Genomic DNA, 17,928 nt, shown 5'->3' with positions numbered 1-17,928 from the left:
AGTTCTTAGTGAAAATACGTTTATAAGTACGTCGTAGCTTGTTTTTTTAGGAGTCTGTTGATGCATCAAGATTTTCGTAGCCACTGGAATTACTCTTTACACATATGGCCTAAACCTTGAAGACTTAACCCTTTATAGCTTGCACTAATTCAAGGGGGGAAAGCGCACGTCTATTAAAGGCGGCGCATGTGGCCAGGTGTCTGCATTGATCGAACAGCAGGAAGGGCGGTGGCCATGAAAACTTGCAGGTATGTTGATGCTCCTTCTGGTAGGAGGTTCCATACCCTGATCTGTGCATGAAGGACATACCATAGGCATTTGCTTTTGTCGGCGGGAGGGCCTTGGGTTTTCTCTGATGGAAGGCGGGAATAAAATATTAACTAGGCCGCCTCTGATCTTGTGGAATAACAGTAGTTGCTGGTAAAGCCTTCTATCTTCAAGGGTATCCCAGCCCAGGGATTTAACCATTTCGGTGGTACTGGCTATATTATTGTAGTTTGAGGCCACAAAACGTGCCGCGTTCTGAGCAAAAGAACCATAAATATTCACATTGAATAATTTTCCGTCTCTCTATGGCAGATTTGTTTAGCAAACGAGTGCCCACGGGAAATATTCATGACGCAGTCTGCGTCGATGTCGTCAAATGCGTCTAAAGAAGACTCGAAGACGAACTCAAAACGCGCCAAGGGCTTTGGGAAGGTCCGACATTAGGCAAAGTTTTTTTGCTCAATTCTCTCCGGTAACGCTCTTGTTCGTTAAAGCGCCACGGTTGCGAGACAATGGTATAGCCCAAAACGGACTAAAGACAGGCTGTAGAAAAAAACAAAAAGGTAGTCTGCGTAGATGTTTTGGAATCAGGGGAAAATCATCACAAGTTTGAAAAAAGTGAATGTTTTACGCGTCTGTGAAAACAGAATTAGTAGTCCCGCTGACGTTTCTAACGTTAGCCTTGGTCGGAGCAAAAATGGCCTTTGAAGATTGGCTAAAATCATCACAAGGTTGAAAGAGTATGTTGAGCGTCTCTGTGAAACCAGGGAGTTGTGAGAGAAACAGAGTGATTGCGCTGACGTTTCGATAGTTATCCCTCCAGCCTTGTGCTGGTAGCTTGATTACCCCACGCCTACTCGTACCATCTAGTTTTTCTACAGTTATACCTTTCAATACTGACCTGACTGCCTTTAAAACGATACAATGGACGTGTGGAATTGTTTTATTATAAGTTTATTTAAATAACCAGAAACGTCTGGTTCTTAAGAGTATATGGTTGCTTTATATTTACAAATGTTCAGTCTATTGTAAAGTACAATATTACCACTATCTACTACAGACGCTGACAAACGCAAGAGGGGGGACTCGATTAATCTTAACCCTTAGGGATAGCGAAATGGGTGTGGTCAATGCAATTTTAGCCCTTAACACGAGGTTCCGCTATAAAAAGGAAAGCTCCTCCCAACCCCGGGCTCAAGAACAATCAGATAGCGTGGCAGTGTTCTGATTATAATTGCAAAATTGAGCCAGGGGTTGGAGGAGCTTCCCCTTTCATAGCGGAACTTCGTGTTTAAAGATAGCAAAAAGGCATGGTCTCTAGATTTAAGAACCTAGTGATAGCATTCAAAACAGAAAAAAAAATATTTTGATTGGCATATGACTATAACAGAAAATTCTTAAACATTTGTCTGGAAATTTTATTTGCACTAGAGCCAAAGACACTCCTAGATTGCTACTCAAAGGTCATGGTTTATGAGTTGTCCATGCTTGACCTACCAACCCATCCCTCCCATATGTCGACCAAAAGACGCTACTCAAAGGTCATGGTTTATGAGTTGTCCATGCTTGACCTACTCACCCACCCCTCCCATATGTAGAAAAAAGATACTACTCATAGGTCACGGTCTGTGAGGTATCCATACTCGAACTACCAACCCAGTTCTTCCATGTCGACCGAAAGATGCTACCCAAAGGTTTACTCTGCGTAACAAGCGTTTCTGTGGAGTTTCAACGGAAATAAAGGACAAAACTGAGCGAACAAAACTCTTTGCTCGCTTTCTATTCCTGCTAAAACTTCAAAGAAACGCTTGCTACGCAGGCTTAAAGGTCATGGTTCGTGTTTTATCATTGTCTGGCCCACCCACCCCTCTCATATGTTGACCAACAGATACTACTCAAAGGTCATGGTCTGCGAGTTGTCCATACTAAGGCTATCTACTCCTGCCGACAACTCCCCCATGTCTGTCACACTTGGCTTCTTCAACTCGTTGGATAGCTGGTTCTGACTAGCCAGCTGGTGAAAATGATGGGAGTTCTTGAATTCTGAGAATAGGGTGAACAGCACGTGTAGCGAGTGGATTCGATTGACAGACACTGGGATGTCTAAAATGCCTGGAAAAAGAAAAATTCTCTAACTATAAAACTCCAAGGCACTCACATTTTAATGTGAGAAATCGTTAGATATAAATGAAGGTTCAAGTTGCAAAGTCATTTCTGTAACCACAATAGTGTACTTCAAGGCACTGTGAGAAATAGTCATCATATATAAATGAAGGTTCAGAACCCTAGGTATGAGCTATAATCAACCAATCTCCTCAATGAACAGTGGTATACTCAATAATGTACTTATTATTCTAATAAATCAAATGTCGCTTAATAACCAGGATGGCTTCTACGTCATTCCAAATGCTTCCAAACAAATTAAAAATCACTCCAAGCCTCCCATTAAAATTTGATCAACAATTGTCTGATCTTAAACCAAACTCACCACACACAAGATCCACATACTGTGGCAAATCAACATCTAGATCAGCAGTGGGGAGACCAACCTGCACAATAAAACAGTAAATGAAGGTTTAATAATAACAACAGAAAGATAATAATGATATCAGAGTTAATACCATTTGTGTAAAGAACTAAATGAGACAGTTTGTTGAGTAATAACAAGAAAAAAAGGGTTTCAACATTGATACAGTAATGCCAGTGCAATAATATGGCCATAAGTGTGTAACCCTTTAATTGGCTCTGGTATAAATCAACACAATGTTGAAAAGGTATGTTGAATGCCAGTGTGAAACATACATAGTAGTTGCGCTGACGTTTGGAGCGTTAACCCTTTGTCAGAGGGCTCGAAATGTCAGAGCAACTACTCTGTTTCACACAGGCGTTCAACATTTTCCACCTTGTGTTGATTTATACCTTGTCTACCCCACACCTAAGCAGACCATTTAGTTTTTCTACAGCTTGTCTGTAGTCTTTCTAGTTATACATTTAATTGGCTAATCATGGATGGTTGTAGACTCCAAGTCTAGACTCCAAACACAGAAAATTCAACTTACAGTATTGAGTAGGTCCTCAAATTCAGACGGCCATTCCTGCATTAGTGTCTCGATATCTGGCATATTTCTTAGAGACAAGAAAAAAAATCAAAGTATGAAAAAATTGTTGCTGAAGTCCTAGAAAAGAGAGACTGGAAGTGTCATCCCTACCGTTGGTAATGCACTGTGGGTGCTGGCTTCTGCCTGTGAAGCTCCCTAGATAAAAAGACGCAGATAAAGCATTCACTTTCTGGATTTGGACTATTTAATACAGGGAATGTAAGTGAGACAGGGTTCAAGCAAAGTCATGAAGTACAGAAGCCTAGATCTCTAAATTACATAACATTAAACAATGAACAGAGCAGGTAATACTTAGGTGATATCAAGATGATTAAACTGATAGAATTAAACCGAAGAAGGCAATGTAATATCCTCTATAAAATAGCATAAACTGTTATTCAAGATACGTTTTAGTCACCCACTCTTGAGACACAGTGACAAGTGGTGAATAAGAAGAGAATAGAGGTACATCTATATCTTTATCTAAAATTAATTCTAGTGAAAGAAAATTAGGTACTTTGTACTGTGGCAACTGAAAGGGGTGAGATGCTTTATTCATGCATAAATCCACTACATACAAGCTGACTCTATAAAACATGTTTTGGGACTTTAATGGGACAGCATGGCAGTTATTATGTAAACTCTTTTATGTAAACTCTTTCTTTAGTGGCTTATCCCTGAGCCTGGTTGATATTTCTCAGTACAATACAGGTTACTTAGAGGCTAATTGATATCACAGCATACATACCTTATGCTGTCAATCCAGGTATCAATAGCTTTTGGGTTCTGGTCCAGATCTTCAATACTTCTCACAGTCTGGACAAATGAAAACAGAAATCAGCAAAAAACAATGGGTGCAAATACTGTATCTTGCCCCCCCACCTAGTATATACTATGGAATGCCCTTGGATTCTGTGTTATCTCTCTGTGGAAATAAATGTACCACATCCCTCCTTCTATTTTATCATCATTTTATCACCATCATTTTATTCCATCATTTTATTCCATCCCTTTCTTATTGAGAGCCGCATTCTCGAGGATCTCACCATAGCTTTGAGATTCGTCTGCTTTGAGATGGTCCTTAGTTGTAGGTCAAGCACTAAAAAAAATGACATAAGCCTTTTAAGCCAGAATGATATGATTATAAAACTAAACAGTTACAGTACTACAGATTACCATAGATCAAGTGGAATATGCGGAATAATTTGACGGTTGGTTTCTCCAGCACAATAAGACCCTAACCCATCATTATCCCAAGGGTGGAAAACAATAAGACCCTAACCCATCATTATCCCAAGGGTGGAAAACAATAAGACCCTAACCCATTATTATCCCAAGGGTGGAAAACAATTAGACCCTAACCCATTATTATCCCAAGGGTGGAAAAAAATTAGACCCTAACCCGTCATTATCCCAAGGGTCGAAAACAATTAGACCCTAACCCATCATTATCCCAAGGGTGGAAAACAATTAGACCCTAATCCATCATTATCCCAAGGGTGGAAAACAAGACCCTAACCCGTCATTATCCCAAGGGTGGAAAACAATGAGACCCTAACCATGCAACTAACCTCATCCGTCACTACCCCAAGGGCATCCCTAGAACATGTGGAATACTGTAGTATTGGTTGGGTCTGACTCTTTGGCTGTGGTTTGTTTGTTCTGTACAATATAAGCCTTACCCATCACTGCCCTAGACTAGGTGTCTCACCTGAAATACTGTATATGTACATGTTGGTCTGAGTGTTTGGCAGTGGGTTTATCCTGTACAAGAAGACCCTAGCCTATCACTAACTGTACTGTAAGTGCAACCCTAGACTTTGTATGTGAAATAAGCAGCTGTTGGGTCCGACTGTTTGGCTGTGGGTTTGTCCTGTACAATGAGAGCCTATCAAATTACTACTTTAGAGGTGTCTATGCATGTGAAATATGTAGCTGTTGGGTCCGACTGTTTGGCTGTGGTTTTGTCCTGTACAATGAGAGCCTATCAAATTACTACTTTAGAGGTGTCTATGTATGTGAAATATGTAGCTGTTGGGTCCGACTGTTTGGCTGTGGTTTTGTCCTGTACAATGAGAGCCTATCAAATTACTACTTTAGAGGTGTCTATGTATGTGAAATAAGTAGCTGTTGGGTCCGACTGTTTGGCTGTGGTTTTGTTCTGTACAATGAGAGCCTATCAAATTACTACTTTAGAGGTGTCTATGCATGTGAAATATGTAGCTGTTGGGTCCGACTGTTTGGCTGTGGTTTTGTTCTGTACAATGAGAGCCTATCAAATTACTACTTTAGAGGTGTCTATGCATGTGAAATATGTAGCTGTTGGGTCCGACTGTTTGGCTGTGGTTTTGTTCTGTACAATGAGAGCCTATCAAATTACTACTTTAGAGGTGTCTATGCATGTGAAATATGTAGCTGTTGGGTCCGACTGTTTGGCTGTGGGTTTGTCCTGTACAATGAGAGCCTATCAAATTATTACCCTAGAGGTGTCTATGTATGTGAAATATGTAGCTGTTGGGTCCGACTGTTTGGCTGTAAGTTTGTCCTGTATAATAAGAGCCTAACAAATTACTTCCTTAGAGGTGTCTTTGTATGTGAAATATCTACCTGTTGGGTCTGACTGTTTTGCCGTGGGTTCATCCAGTACAATGAGACCAAGGGTCTCAGGTTTTCCATCAGGACGAGTCACCTGTTAAAAAGAGGCAAATAGCAGAATGATTGACATAAAAGAAGGCATGTGGAGCTTAGGATGCATATGTAATCATTAGAGACTAGACTTGGTTATGCACAGGCTTCCAAGGATTTAACAACAAATTTTCTTTTCTTTTCTCTAATAACCTTTAATTTATAGATTATTTCCAGTGGGAAACACAAATAACAGATAAACTTTCGTACAGGAAAAAGAAGTAGCCTATCTTTGATATTTTTCAGGTTTTCCAGGATGAGAAACAGATTTATTTCCAGTAAGCAAATTTGAGAAATCAAATATTAATAAGTCAAATATCTTTTAGACAAGTCATCCTACTTTTTCCCTAATTCAAGGCCCTTTTTTCAAGTTCCCCGTCTAAAAATGTGACATATATTCCAAAGGAGCTCTAAAGAACACACCTTGATAAAGGCATCAATATCCCCGACAGCAGGGATGAAATCAGGTATGAAGGGCTTCAGTTTGTGCTCCAGGTCGATAGACTGAGGCGTGTATCTGGTGATGTACTGAAACAGCTCTTTGATCTCTTGACTGACAGGCAAGTGTTCATAGTCTGCAGGGTCATATGCTCTGAAACAACAAAATTAGGGTATAGATATCATCTGCTGATAACAGTAAGATTTCATTAGCAGATAAATGTATAAATTAGGAGAGCCATGATTTGATCAGTAACACAGCCTCATTTACCTGGAAAGAACATATAGTACATTGTGGTCAAAGAAAATGTCGACACCTAAGAGTAGCATTAAAAAGAAACAGATTTTCAGTATTCCTGAATTTTATTCTGTTCCTCTTAAAATTCATCAACATCAAGCACATCTTTTTTCTGGTGACTTTTAAGAGTTCTGTTATCTTGACTCATCTTCCATGTGAAGTGCAGGTCAGTATGTTCTAATAACATTGTTTGAGGCAATTGAAGAGATTGAAGTTGTATTTTGTAATTTTTTCTTAAAAGTGAAGGAATGCTGATCAGGGTTACTGGCAACCTTTGTACATACCCTTCAACAGCAGGTCCATGATTGTTATCGTCATCGTCGTCATCATCTGAGCTGTCACTCTGTTCATCATCCTCGTCATCATCATCATCATCTCCTCCCATGCTTTGTGGAGGAGGGCGGCGGGGCGGAGGTGCATTATTAGCAGGATTTGTCATCGCACCACCACCCTGATGATAATCTGGCTGGCTCTGCGACACAAGCATTATTATTAGATGCAATTAATTATAAAAAGCATTTAACAAAAGGCCAGCCTCCAGAGCCTGTTGTCGACCCTGCTTTATATTCCATATAATAAATATGGCACATGAACCAGATACAGTTCCTAGTCATTCATATGTAACTCTAAAAAGCAGCAATCTAGACTTTGAAGGAATGGGTGTCTGTGAGGCTGTAATCTGTTGACATCTACTACAATTCATTACATTTCCCCACTTCCCATACCTTACTGTTATCCCCATTTCAAGAGGTATTTTCACTGAATTAAACCAGGGGAGGGCTTTAACCTTTCTGTGCTAACTAAACTTTTAACAATTTTGAAAGGGTAACCAAGAATACAACTGGGAACTTTCTCACAAGTCTATTGTCTTATCTGGAAAATTGCAATTATGGGCCTAAAATATGTTGATACCCCAGTTGCTTGTTTGAATATTTTGGGGGTGGTTTGCTGGGATAGACATTACATATGTATATATTGCTCTCTATTGCTTTAATGTTTATGATTTCACTGCTTGTGTGGTAAAAAGTAGATAAAAAACCTTACCTTGCCCTGTTCTAGATTGTCATGGTTGAACTCATCGTCACTTTGGTCAGTCATAGACATTGAATCCCGACCTGTCGATATTTCATCACTTAATTGTTTGACAAGTTCTTGAAATCAGTACCCTTATCTATTGTTCACCTATTCTAAGTTGGCAATCTGAGATACGGTACCATATTTACCACGTATCAGACACACCAAAAATTTTGAGCCCAAAATAGTAAAAAAGTCAATATTCAAATGTTTAAAAGTTGCATTGCGTGCTACAGTCATTCAAGAAAGAAATGCCGCAAAAAGCAAATTTGCCATTGGTTAGTGAACGATTAAATAGAACTAAAACTAAAGAGTTACCGTGAAGAACAATGCCATGACTGTCCTCTATTTTTGGTATCGTCTTACGTTTGAAAGTCACCATTGGTTTCAACTTCGTTTATAAAAAATGGCATTCCGCATATAGATGCACCCTAATTTTGAGGTCATTTTGAAGTGAAAAAAGTGTGGCTTACATATATGCGGGTAAATGCGGTAGATCCATGTGTTATGACACACAATGGGTCATGGGAATCATAATATAAAGAGCTAGCTCCTGCTCTCTAAAAGCCGTGTGAACATCATAAGAGGCACACAAGCAAGAAAACTGCAGTTCTGGAATTGTTATGAATTATGTTTATCAGCCCATCTATTTGATAACCATTACTTACAGGATATGATATGATTCTTAACATTATTTGCTAAACAACTTTGGCCAATTTGGCACTCAGCTTTATTAAAGTGATACTTTTAAATGAATCTGCTGAGCCTATCAGAAACATGAGGTGTAACTTCTATAGAAAGTTTTTTTTTCAAGTTTCGATAGCTCAAATTATTTATGAAATTGTTAAATATCAGTCTGTCATCTATAACCCATACATTATTTCGAAACTAATCTTGTTGTTATGACTGACAAAATACAAGATAGTTTAGTAGGTTTCATGATACCAGTAGCAAAACCTTTTCTACAATTAAGGAGTCACATACAGTGCATAGAACACACCAGAATTATGGTGACTCAAATTATCTGGTGGCAATCAACCTATATCAATATAAGATTTGTTGGTGAGTTGTATATATTACCAATACCAATGTTATTATGAAAACAACTTAGCATTTTGTCCCTACACCCATTTTAAAACCCTGGCAAAGTAGCATGTGCCTTACCAGGAGCGTAACCTGGCCTTGATGCTCCGCCCGGGCGTGGACTAGGGGTAAAGGTACTGGCTACTTCCTCGTCGTCGTTGACTTCAACTGTCTCGTCATAGTGCTGGTTCACTACTAGTTTTGCCTGAATTAGAATTATATGTCAATAAAAACCTGGGTAAAAAACTTAGGATTGATGCATAAGGCATTTAATAAACAGTGTATAAAGCTTCAAAATAATGCATTACTCAATTAAAAACCTGGAATATAAAACCTGGTAAAATGAAGGTTTTCCACATACAACAGCAGAGATATTCTACGATGAAAATTATTTAGAAAAAAAAAAAACAGCTTTTATAAGTTGATTATGTGGAAACTTCCTCTATCGATAAAACAATAGAAAAAGTTTTTGATTCTGATGGAAAAAAAACGAGGGCCCGAGCCGTTATCGTACAGTATAAAGTATCGATTGTGCCAAGTAAAGGACGACTGATTTGGATTAAACTGAAAACTTCATTCCATTTTCAGATATTCTCAATTTGTTTTCCCGCGCTGGTTGATTAAACAGAACTCAGCATCGACTACAACAATTACAAACCTGGAAATCCACGAAGCGTCAGTTTTTTTGTACTTAATAGCAAATAATTCCTCAAGAAACTGGTTAAGTTCAAGCATAAAATATGAATAAAAATGTTATAGCAACCAACGGAGCGTTATGACGATCAATCGGTATCCAAGGAAAACTCTAAAATGTCAGAGTAAATTCTGACACAAAATCTATATTTTTCAAGCTTAAAATTTTAAATGTATATAGCCCATCTATCGCCTTTTATCGCAGGTCCTTTATAATTACAATATTGTAGAACTAAACGGCAAAAATAACGAAAAATACTACGCACCTTGGTTCGTTCTTCGTCAGAATCAGCCATGAAACCCTCCTACACACGCTACGCATCATGGGTAATGACCCCTGTGCACTGTGGGATACTAGGAGACAGCTGTAAATTCGTTGGGTTACCTGTGTTTCGAGGTCTCCTTTGTGGTACACCTGTGTCATAGTAGGTACCCGCTCCACGAAACAAATAAAAGAGAAATCTTATTGTTTCCTCGCGCGCGTGAAATCTTCTTCGAATGGAACACGATTGTGTGCGCTCTACAGTAGCTCCTCAAATGATAGAAACATAGGTAAGAAAGTTGAGACCTTCAGACACATAAATGCTGTCTAATACCGCATTTACAGCAGCACTTAACCAGTTTAAAGGAGTTTTAATTAAACTGGCCCAAATCTCAATCTCCCAAGAGTGGACAGAACCACGAACAAAACTGAATAGACGGTGCTGTACATGTTACTAAGTGATCATTTAGCTAGTAAGAATTGAACACAATGAGAAACTTGGCAAGTTATCAGGCAAAGAAAAACCTTGTTGATGCAGCATAAGGCTGCTTTGTTAATTATGTTTTATTTTCAGATATTAATTTACGGATATTCGCTATGTCACGATATACTACTAACTGATTTCTGGAAATGGGCTTGACTTACAGTTGCCTCAAGATAACTTGAATTCCCGGCTAAGTCTGAGTGATTTCTGCTTTGCTGTTTCAAATGATTTTCTATATAGTTTCTCCCTTAAACAATAAAGGAGCCTTCTTTGAAAAAAGAAAATTCAAAATTACGAAGAAAATGTGACACTTTTATTCACAGGTTGCGCGAGATATCAAGGGACAAGATTAGAAGTCAACCAGCCGATTGTGACGTAACGCGAACTGGTTTTGGCTTTTTCGCTTTTTGCAGGAAAATATTCGAAGACCCAAGATAAAATCATGAAGAACGCCGCTGTTTTTATTCTATTTTCTATATTTGTCTTGAGTGGCGTGCTCGCGAATGGGACAGAAATTCATCGACCACAATCGTCGATTAACAGTGCGGAAAAGGGTAATAAAAGTGTGTGTTATTTAAAGACTGTGGACATGAGCATTTTTGGCACTGCTGCTTTAAAAATAAAATTTATCATAAATTATTCTGTACTTTAGCAATAGAATTGTGCCGTTTCTATTTTCGTAGTGATTGAATTTCTCAGTGATTCGAAGTGTATTTCTAATGCTTTCATTTTTGCTTTTAAGAAAAAAACGTCACGTCTTTTAAAACCAACATTTTTTAATTCGAAATTTATAAAGCTAGATATTAATGGTTAAAGTAAAAGTTTTCAGTGAGTCTTAGGGCCACAGGATTTTTTTCTGCATAGACGAGCTAACACTTCAATTAAATTATCTCATTGCAGAGGAGATTAAATGCACTTATAATGGAAAGAAGTATTCTCCCGGTGAAATCTTCGACCACGGGCTTTGCACGTGCAAAGAAGGAGGAGCAGTGATGTGTGCTTGAAATATTGAAAATATCCTGGAAATATCTAGTATGCTTAGCAGCCTAGGAAATATCCTACAAATATAAATCTTATTCCTACGAGGCGCTTGTGGACAATCATGTTGGTGTCATGTTATCTATATTATTAATATATTATTATCAATTTATACAAAGGCTGCAAAACATTTACAGGAATTCCGGGGGGGAGGGGGCTTGATATACGAAACGTGCGTGAACCCCGCTTCCTCTTAACTCCCCCCTCCCCTCCCCCGCCCCGCCCCTCCCTTCCCCCTCCACAAACACACACACACACACCACAGCCCCTGGAACCAAATTTGTGAGTGTGAATTATCCCTGAACATTATGCATTGTCCTGTATACAAAGGGTATCAGAGTCACTTCTCACACTTCTAATTGTAAACTTAGATGGGTCATTGTCTGTTTACTCTCAGTTTGTTTCGTGATTTGCGTATTGGAAAGACGACGATGCAATCGTTTTTCATTCATTTTTTCATATCTTTTTCCCTCAAAGTCTTTAATGAACACTTCTTAAAGTTTTCGCCAAACCTTTACGGTTTAAATAAAGCTCGAATTCATTCTTAGCTTTGTGATTTTTTGTTTTTAGTGTGTAAATATGTATCTTTTGTTTGTTGTTTGTTTGTTCGTTTTTTCGACGCCCGGAGCTTTCTGTCGGGGTCTTATGGACGTCATGACTGCGAAATGGCTTCCATGTCAAGGTTTGGAATCACTTTTTCCTGTCGCTATAGGTTAAACTGCTGCAGTTTTTAACATCTGCGAGCTCTCGCCTATGATGTCCAACAGCTAAATTACATCCTGACTTCCGCCATAAAAGTAAACAAAGAAAATATACCGAAGCCCTTTTATTTGCCAGCACTGAAATGGTTTCCATTCTACTTCTCCGAAAGGCGCCTACCAAATAATGCGTTAGTTTGAGAGACCAGAAAGTGGTTTAGTAATTGGAATATTGAAAATGGCAGCAAAGTTGGTCGCCAAGATATGCCACTAGAACATCAACCCTATAAAAATGTAAATTGACGCCAAACGAAGACCATGCAGACAGAATGTTTGAGCCATTATAAGATTCCCTTAGCAACGGCAAGAAGAAAACATCTTAACATTTTCAAGTAATCATGAAAATTTCAGAATGAAAAATAAAAATTAAGTAATTGTTTTCTCATTTAGCAATTATCTAAGTAAAGCATTAATTATTTTCTTCATGACATTATTGGAAATTCAATATGGATTTCAGTGTTGTTATGTTATTACTGTTTGACCAGTTAAAACCCTACTTAGACTTTTAATTTCTCACTTGTCTCACATCTCACTTATCAAAAGAGAAACCGTGTCTGAAGAATAACTGAAAAGAATAGAGTGTTCAAAACGTTTGTGACATGAATATATGGTGTTATTATCCGTCTTATTTTTTTAAAGAATAATGGATACAAAAATAAAGTGTTTTGTTGTACAAAAGTGCTTGTTTTTAGGATAATTTAAAATATTCATTTTCTTAATGACAATATTGGAAATTCCATTGCAGTGTTATGTTACTGTTTTGACCAGTTGACACCCTACGTAGACTTCTCAGTTCTCTCACTTTATCACTTATCAAAAGAGAAGAATAACTGAAAAGAATAGAGAGTTCAATACTTAGTGTGACATGACATATATTATTGTGTTCTCATCCATCTCAATTTTTAAAGGAATCATGGATACAAAAATAACGTGCTTGTTGTTTTTAGGCTTATTTCAAATATTGCTAGCTTATGTCCAAGTGTCCATATCAGTAATCGTCATAGCAACAGTTTTCATATACAAAACTTCAATGAATACTAAATTGATTTAGCACGCTATAAAAGAGACCACGACAGCTTGACGTTATTCAATTGCAATTTTCGTTTATCTAAAAGAGTTACTCTAAAGAAATATCTGCTGTTATCTGTGCAAAGGCGAAAGATCTCGGTAAGTCCCTTGTCAGTCAACGGACTAGCCAGCAAATTGCAGTGCCCTTTTTACTCACGAACGCTCAATGTCCGAACTATATTGGTCGATTTCATCTATTTATGTGTTAAGATTGGTGGTCACATTTCATCTTATCTATGACGCTAAAAACGATGTTTTCTTTTAAGAGGACCTAGAATAAACCATGAGGAACACCGTTGTGCTTATCCTGCTTTGTGCGTTGGTTTGGAATTGTGTAAGTGCAGGTGCGGACCCTGAGATGCAAGATAAAGAGACGAGTAAGCATTTTTTCAGTTTAAATTCCATCAAGAGAGCTCAGACGTCCTTTGAAAATGTTATTAAATTTCAGTGTATATACCTATTTCAAAAGAGGTTGCACTTTCGTTATCGCGGATGTGTGTGTCGTAACCCGCGGTGTATCATGGGATCTAATTTCAGACAGGCGGGAGATTTAGACCCTGTCCCCACGTATCCGTTTTCGTTTGAAAACGCAACCTTTTTCTTCCGTTTTCAAAAAAGATCCGCGTCCACAGGAAGCGTTTTCATTTTGATACGACCCGTCCCCACGAATACGCAAAAACGATACGAAAACTATAACAACAATAGCTCTACAGCGCATGCGTACTCGCGCGCCAAGTGGACTGGACCTGAGTTATCACGCCATCGTTTTCGAAAGGTTCCGTTTTCGTCCGTTCCCACGGCTCCGAAAGGGTATCGTTTTCAAATTGTCCCACTCTGGAGATCGTTTTCAAATCGTTCCGTTTTCGGTAGTCGTTTTCGCGTTTCCGTGTGGACGATACCCGAATCCGTATCAAAAAGGTTACGCTTTCAAACGAAATCGGATACGTGGGGACGGAGTCTTAAAATATGTCAGCCGTAAGTATTTGCCTAAAAGTTCTTTGGGCTGACAAAAAGTCTGTCATTGACAGCTATAGAATTTAGGATGTGAAAAAGTTCACAAATTTTAGTGAGTGGAAACGATTTCTACTTTAGCAACACAGCGGAAAATTGGCGGAAGAAAACTTGCAGATTGGTTTTTACTGGGATCCCGGAACGACTAGAATAACAGGTGAAACTGTGGCCGTAATTTCTTGTGATTTGTTTGTTCGTAGAAGATAAAAATAATCAGAAATCACGTTTTTAAACGAAAGAACGACTAACTGTATATAAGTCTTTTTGAGCGATAACGGGAAACAGAAAAAAAAATTGTTGCGGGGCTCGAAGTGCGTGGTTGTCGTAAGTAAAAACTTTACAAACCAGACTCGTCCATAAAACACCAGCATATCTGGGTCAAACATAAGGATGTTTGCCCATTAATCAGCCCTGAGTTCTTCTCGTCTTTGTAGAGATATCTGTCTAACCTAAAATTTGATAGAATTACAACTAAAATATTTTGCAAGTAGACTTTAAATGACTAAAATTACACGTAAACTTTTTAAAAGTAGTAATGGATTGAGGATAGAGCAAATTCAGCGCCTTGCTTCTGTAGATAATGTCAGCTATCTTAGCTAAAGTCAAAGTCGGATTTTCTAAGATCGATCCAGCACAATTAGCTCTTCATGCTCCCGAAACTTCAAGTTCCCAGCTCATCCTCCCGTACGAATTGTCTATCTATGCTACCAAATTGTGCGAATATCGCCACAGTGTCAACTTTGACCCCCCAAATAAAACAATACTTCTTAATCGATAGAAAAGCCTAGAAAAAAATCTCATCTAAATAACCCTCTATCCAACATCTAAGGACTACGAAGCGGGCATTTTTAGCACTGTTTGGATAACACAATTAATTTCTCCCATGGTGCCCCTCGGGTTACGACACACACAGCGCGATAACCGAAGTGCAACAAACCTTTTCTGAAATAGGTGTATAAAAATATATTACCCAATGAAGAATTAGAAAGAGAGTTACACAAACGATCAATAGCAGTAGGGACTATTCTAGGGAAAGGGCATGGGGACTATTCTAGGGAAAGGGCATGGGGACTATTCTAGAGAAAGGGCATGGGGACTATTCTAGGGAAAGGGCATGGGGACTATTCTAGGGAAAGGGCATGGGGACTATTCTAGGGAAAGGGCATGGGGACTATTCTAGGGAAAGGGCATGGGGACTATTCTAGAGAAAGGGCATGGGGACTATTCTAGGGAAAGGGCATGGGGACTATTCTAGGGAAAGGGCATGGGGACTATTCTAGAGAAAGGGCATGGGGACTATTCTAGGGAAAGGGCATGGGGACTATTCTAGGGAAAAGGGCATGGGGACTATTCTGAGAAAAGGGAGAGGACATGGGGACTATACTGGTAAATCATACATCAACTTATCATTTCGGACTTTCAAGGCAGCTACGCGTACTGTAACTCATGCAAAAAAAAAAAAACTTCTTATCATTGCAGAGAATGGGAAGTGCACTTATAAAGGAAAGGAATATTCTTCCGGAGAGTACTTTGGAATTAACAAGTCGTGCTTTTGCGAGAATGGAATACGACTTTGTCCTAAAACTGCAATAATTGGTTAAATGCTTTAGGGCCTTTGGTGCAATAGCCCAATTTCTAGTTCCACTATGACCGCTGGTCTTACAGACTAAGGACGCATGAAAACAGTGTAAGCCTCGACTTGAGGCAAATTTTATGCGCATAGCAGCGAGAATCCTCTGGAACTTGGGGTAAAACAATGTAAAAACCCATGAATACACCATGATCTCGCTGGTGGTGCCTATGACTAGCAGGCACATTGGAACTCGAAACTGGACTATTAGGTATATCCAACACCAATAACTATGTTTAACGAATGTATTAATGCTGTTCTTAGAAACAAATAAAGCAAACACTAATCCGGTACTACCCGTGTTTTCTTCGAATTAGCGATCTTGCGGCTGATAATTTAAAGCATTTGTCTTAGAATAGCGCTATTCAACCAAACCGATGGCAATCACCTTTCTTCTAAACTTCATCGATTATTTTCTGCGAATTTACATTTATGGGATAAGCGTTTTTAGTAGACCCCCCAACACCATCAACACTGCTGTTTCCGTTGGTACTTTAGCGTACACAAGTAAAGCTTGCTTGCTGGGGGTTGAAGGCGTATGTATCATCACAGGCGCATACACATGAGGGTGCACAGGGTGCGTGCGCATTCCCCGACCCCCCCCCCCCCCCCTTGGCGGACAAAAAGTGGGTTATTCCTTATTAAGGAATCTTCAAATACTATGCCTTTTTCATATGATACCTGACTGCTCACCCCCCTTTAGCCAATCCTGGGTACGCGCCTGCATCAAGTAAATAAGACTATTTGCCCTAAGAACTCACGTGACTTTTTAAATGGCAAATAGGGTTTGGAAATAGAGGTTGATTTTTCAAGCCATGCGGAAATGTGCGAAATTTTGAAAGCAAAAGGACAAATTTAGCAGGGAACCCGATAGTTCTTGTAACTTGTCCTTTCCAGTTGAAAATCCGAGACCAGTTGGCCTATCTGAACTCAATCGGGATATGTACCGCGCGCCGATATTTCCAACCCGAAGAACACTGATATTCTAGTCAAGGGAAAAGCGAGGATCGTGCAATAATTCCTGATTGCCTTACATTTCCGAGTAGAGAAGGCTAACCCATTTTTCTTTCGTAAATTACAAAAGACCGAGCTGGCAAAACGGCAAACTAAATCTAAACGCTTAAGATTTCCCACAGTGATTTGCCTCCAAAAAAGATTGATCGGTGACAGCTTTTGACATGTTTAATCCCACTGGAACCAGGCGCCGTCGTCTGTCGCGATGGCTTTATTGCGAAGCTCGTTCTTACTGTTCCCCAGGCGTTATTTTTCTCGCGAGTGAAACGTTAGAGGGAAATACCCCTGGGTTTCCGAGGATGCTTCCAGCACAATTCAAATATACTACTAGCATCATCCAACATCTTACCTTTTAGAGTGCGTACACACTGTTCAGAAGTTAGATCCCAAACTTTTATACTTGAATAAGAAGCATTGAGTTACTCACAAACGCAAATTTACGCCAAACAAGACATATACAGACAGAATATTTGAGCTATTATTAAGATTCCCTTAGCAACGGCAAGAAGAAAACAACTTAACATTTTTAAGCCACCATGAACATTTCAGAACTAGACATAAAAAAAAAAAACTTAAAATGCCGGTCTTCAGGTCTTTCGCGATATATTATCACAGCAACCTTCCTTATTTATTTCGAAATAAGGCGAGTGGATTCCATGTAACTAATTTGCTTTTTCGTCTAGCAATTATCTAAGTGAAATGTTACGAGGTTTTGGGTGGTTCTTTAATGGTATTGGGGGTAGCCGGGGATCGTACACGCTGAGCAAGGGTTGACCGTCTTCTTTGTTCTTTATTGAAACGCTTGAGTGTTTACAAATGGTAGAGCTACCACTGGCTGGCGGGAGATTGGCTGTACGAAGGCAAGTACTTTCGGAAGGTAGTGAAGGAACATCTCTTTCCCGGAAAGTCGACGGAGCCAACTTTAGAGAGTCCTGACTAAACCAACCTAGAGCACTGCCGTGTAGTGTCCTCGCAACAGTTACAGTACAATCCTAGAGCAAGTTACTATGCTGCTCAATTTATACTA

General features: G+C 39.1%; 1 protein-coding gene and 2 long non-coding RNA genes across 3 annotated transcripts; 2 read left to right on the top strand and 1 right to left on the bottom strand.

The window, feature by feature from the left end:
• Positions 1-1,205: 1,205 nt before the first annotated feature.
• On the bottom strand, positions 1,206-10,034 carry LOC5503013 (intraflagellar transport protein 46 homolog). The gene is made up of 12 exons (XM_048723163.1): positions 9,903-10,034; positions 9,025-9,148; positions 7,831-7,901; positions 7,071-7,258; positions 6,474-6,642; positions 5,973-6,054; positions 4,412-4,464; positions 4,114-4,181; positions 3,477-3,521; positions 3,327-3,393; positions 2,756-2,816; positions 1,206-2,379 (listed from the first exon to the last, which is right to left on the bottom strand). Exons 1-12 carry the CDS (start codon positions 9,930-9,932, stop codon positions 2,159-2,161), a joined length of 1,179 nt encoding a protein of 392 aa, XP_048579120.1. The 5' UTR covers positions 9,933-10,034; the 3' UTR covers positions 1,206-2,158.
• Positions 10,035-10,048: 14 nt separating this feature from the next.
• Positions 10,049-11,467, top strand: LOC116610608. Its single transcript, XR_004293364.2, has 3 exons — positions 10,049-10,188; positions 10,706-10,936; positions 11,283-11,467. It is a non-coding gene; the product is annotated as an uncharacterized LOC116610608 (long non-coding RNA).
• Positions 11,468-13,199: 1,732 nt separating this feature from the next.
• LOC116610606 lies at positions 13,200-16,180 on the top strand. The gene is made up of 3 exons (XR_004293362.2): positions 13,200-13,345; positions 13,513-13,623; positions 15,737-16,180. It is a non-coding gene; the product is annotated as an uncharacterized LOC116610606 (long non-coding RNA).
• The last annotated feature ends 1,748 nt before the right edge of the window (positions 16,181-17,928 follow it).

Source organism: Nematostella vectensis, chromosome 15 (assembly GCF_932526225.1).
Source record: "Nematostella vectensis chromosome 15, jaNemVect1.1, whole genome shotgun sequence".
In the NCBI taxonomy this organism is placed as follows: domain Eukaryota; kingdom Metazoa; phylum Cnidaria; class Anthozoa; order Actiniaria; family Edwardsiidae; genus Nematostella; species Nematostella vectensis.
This window is presented reverse-complemented; position numbering and strand designations above follow the sequence as displayed.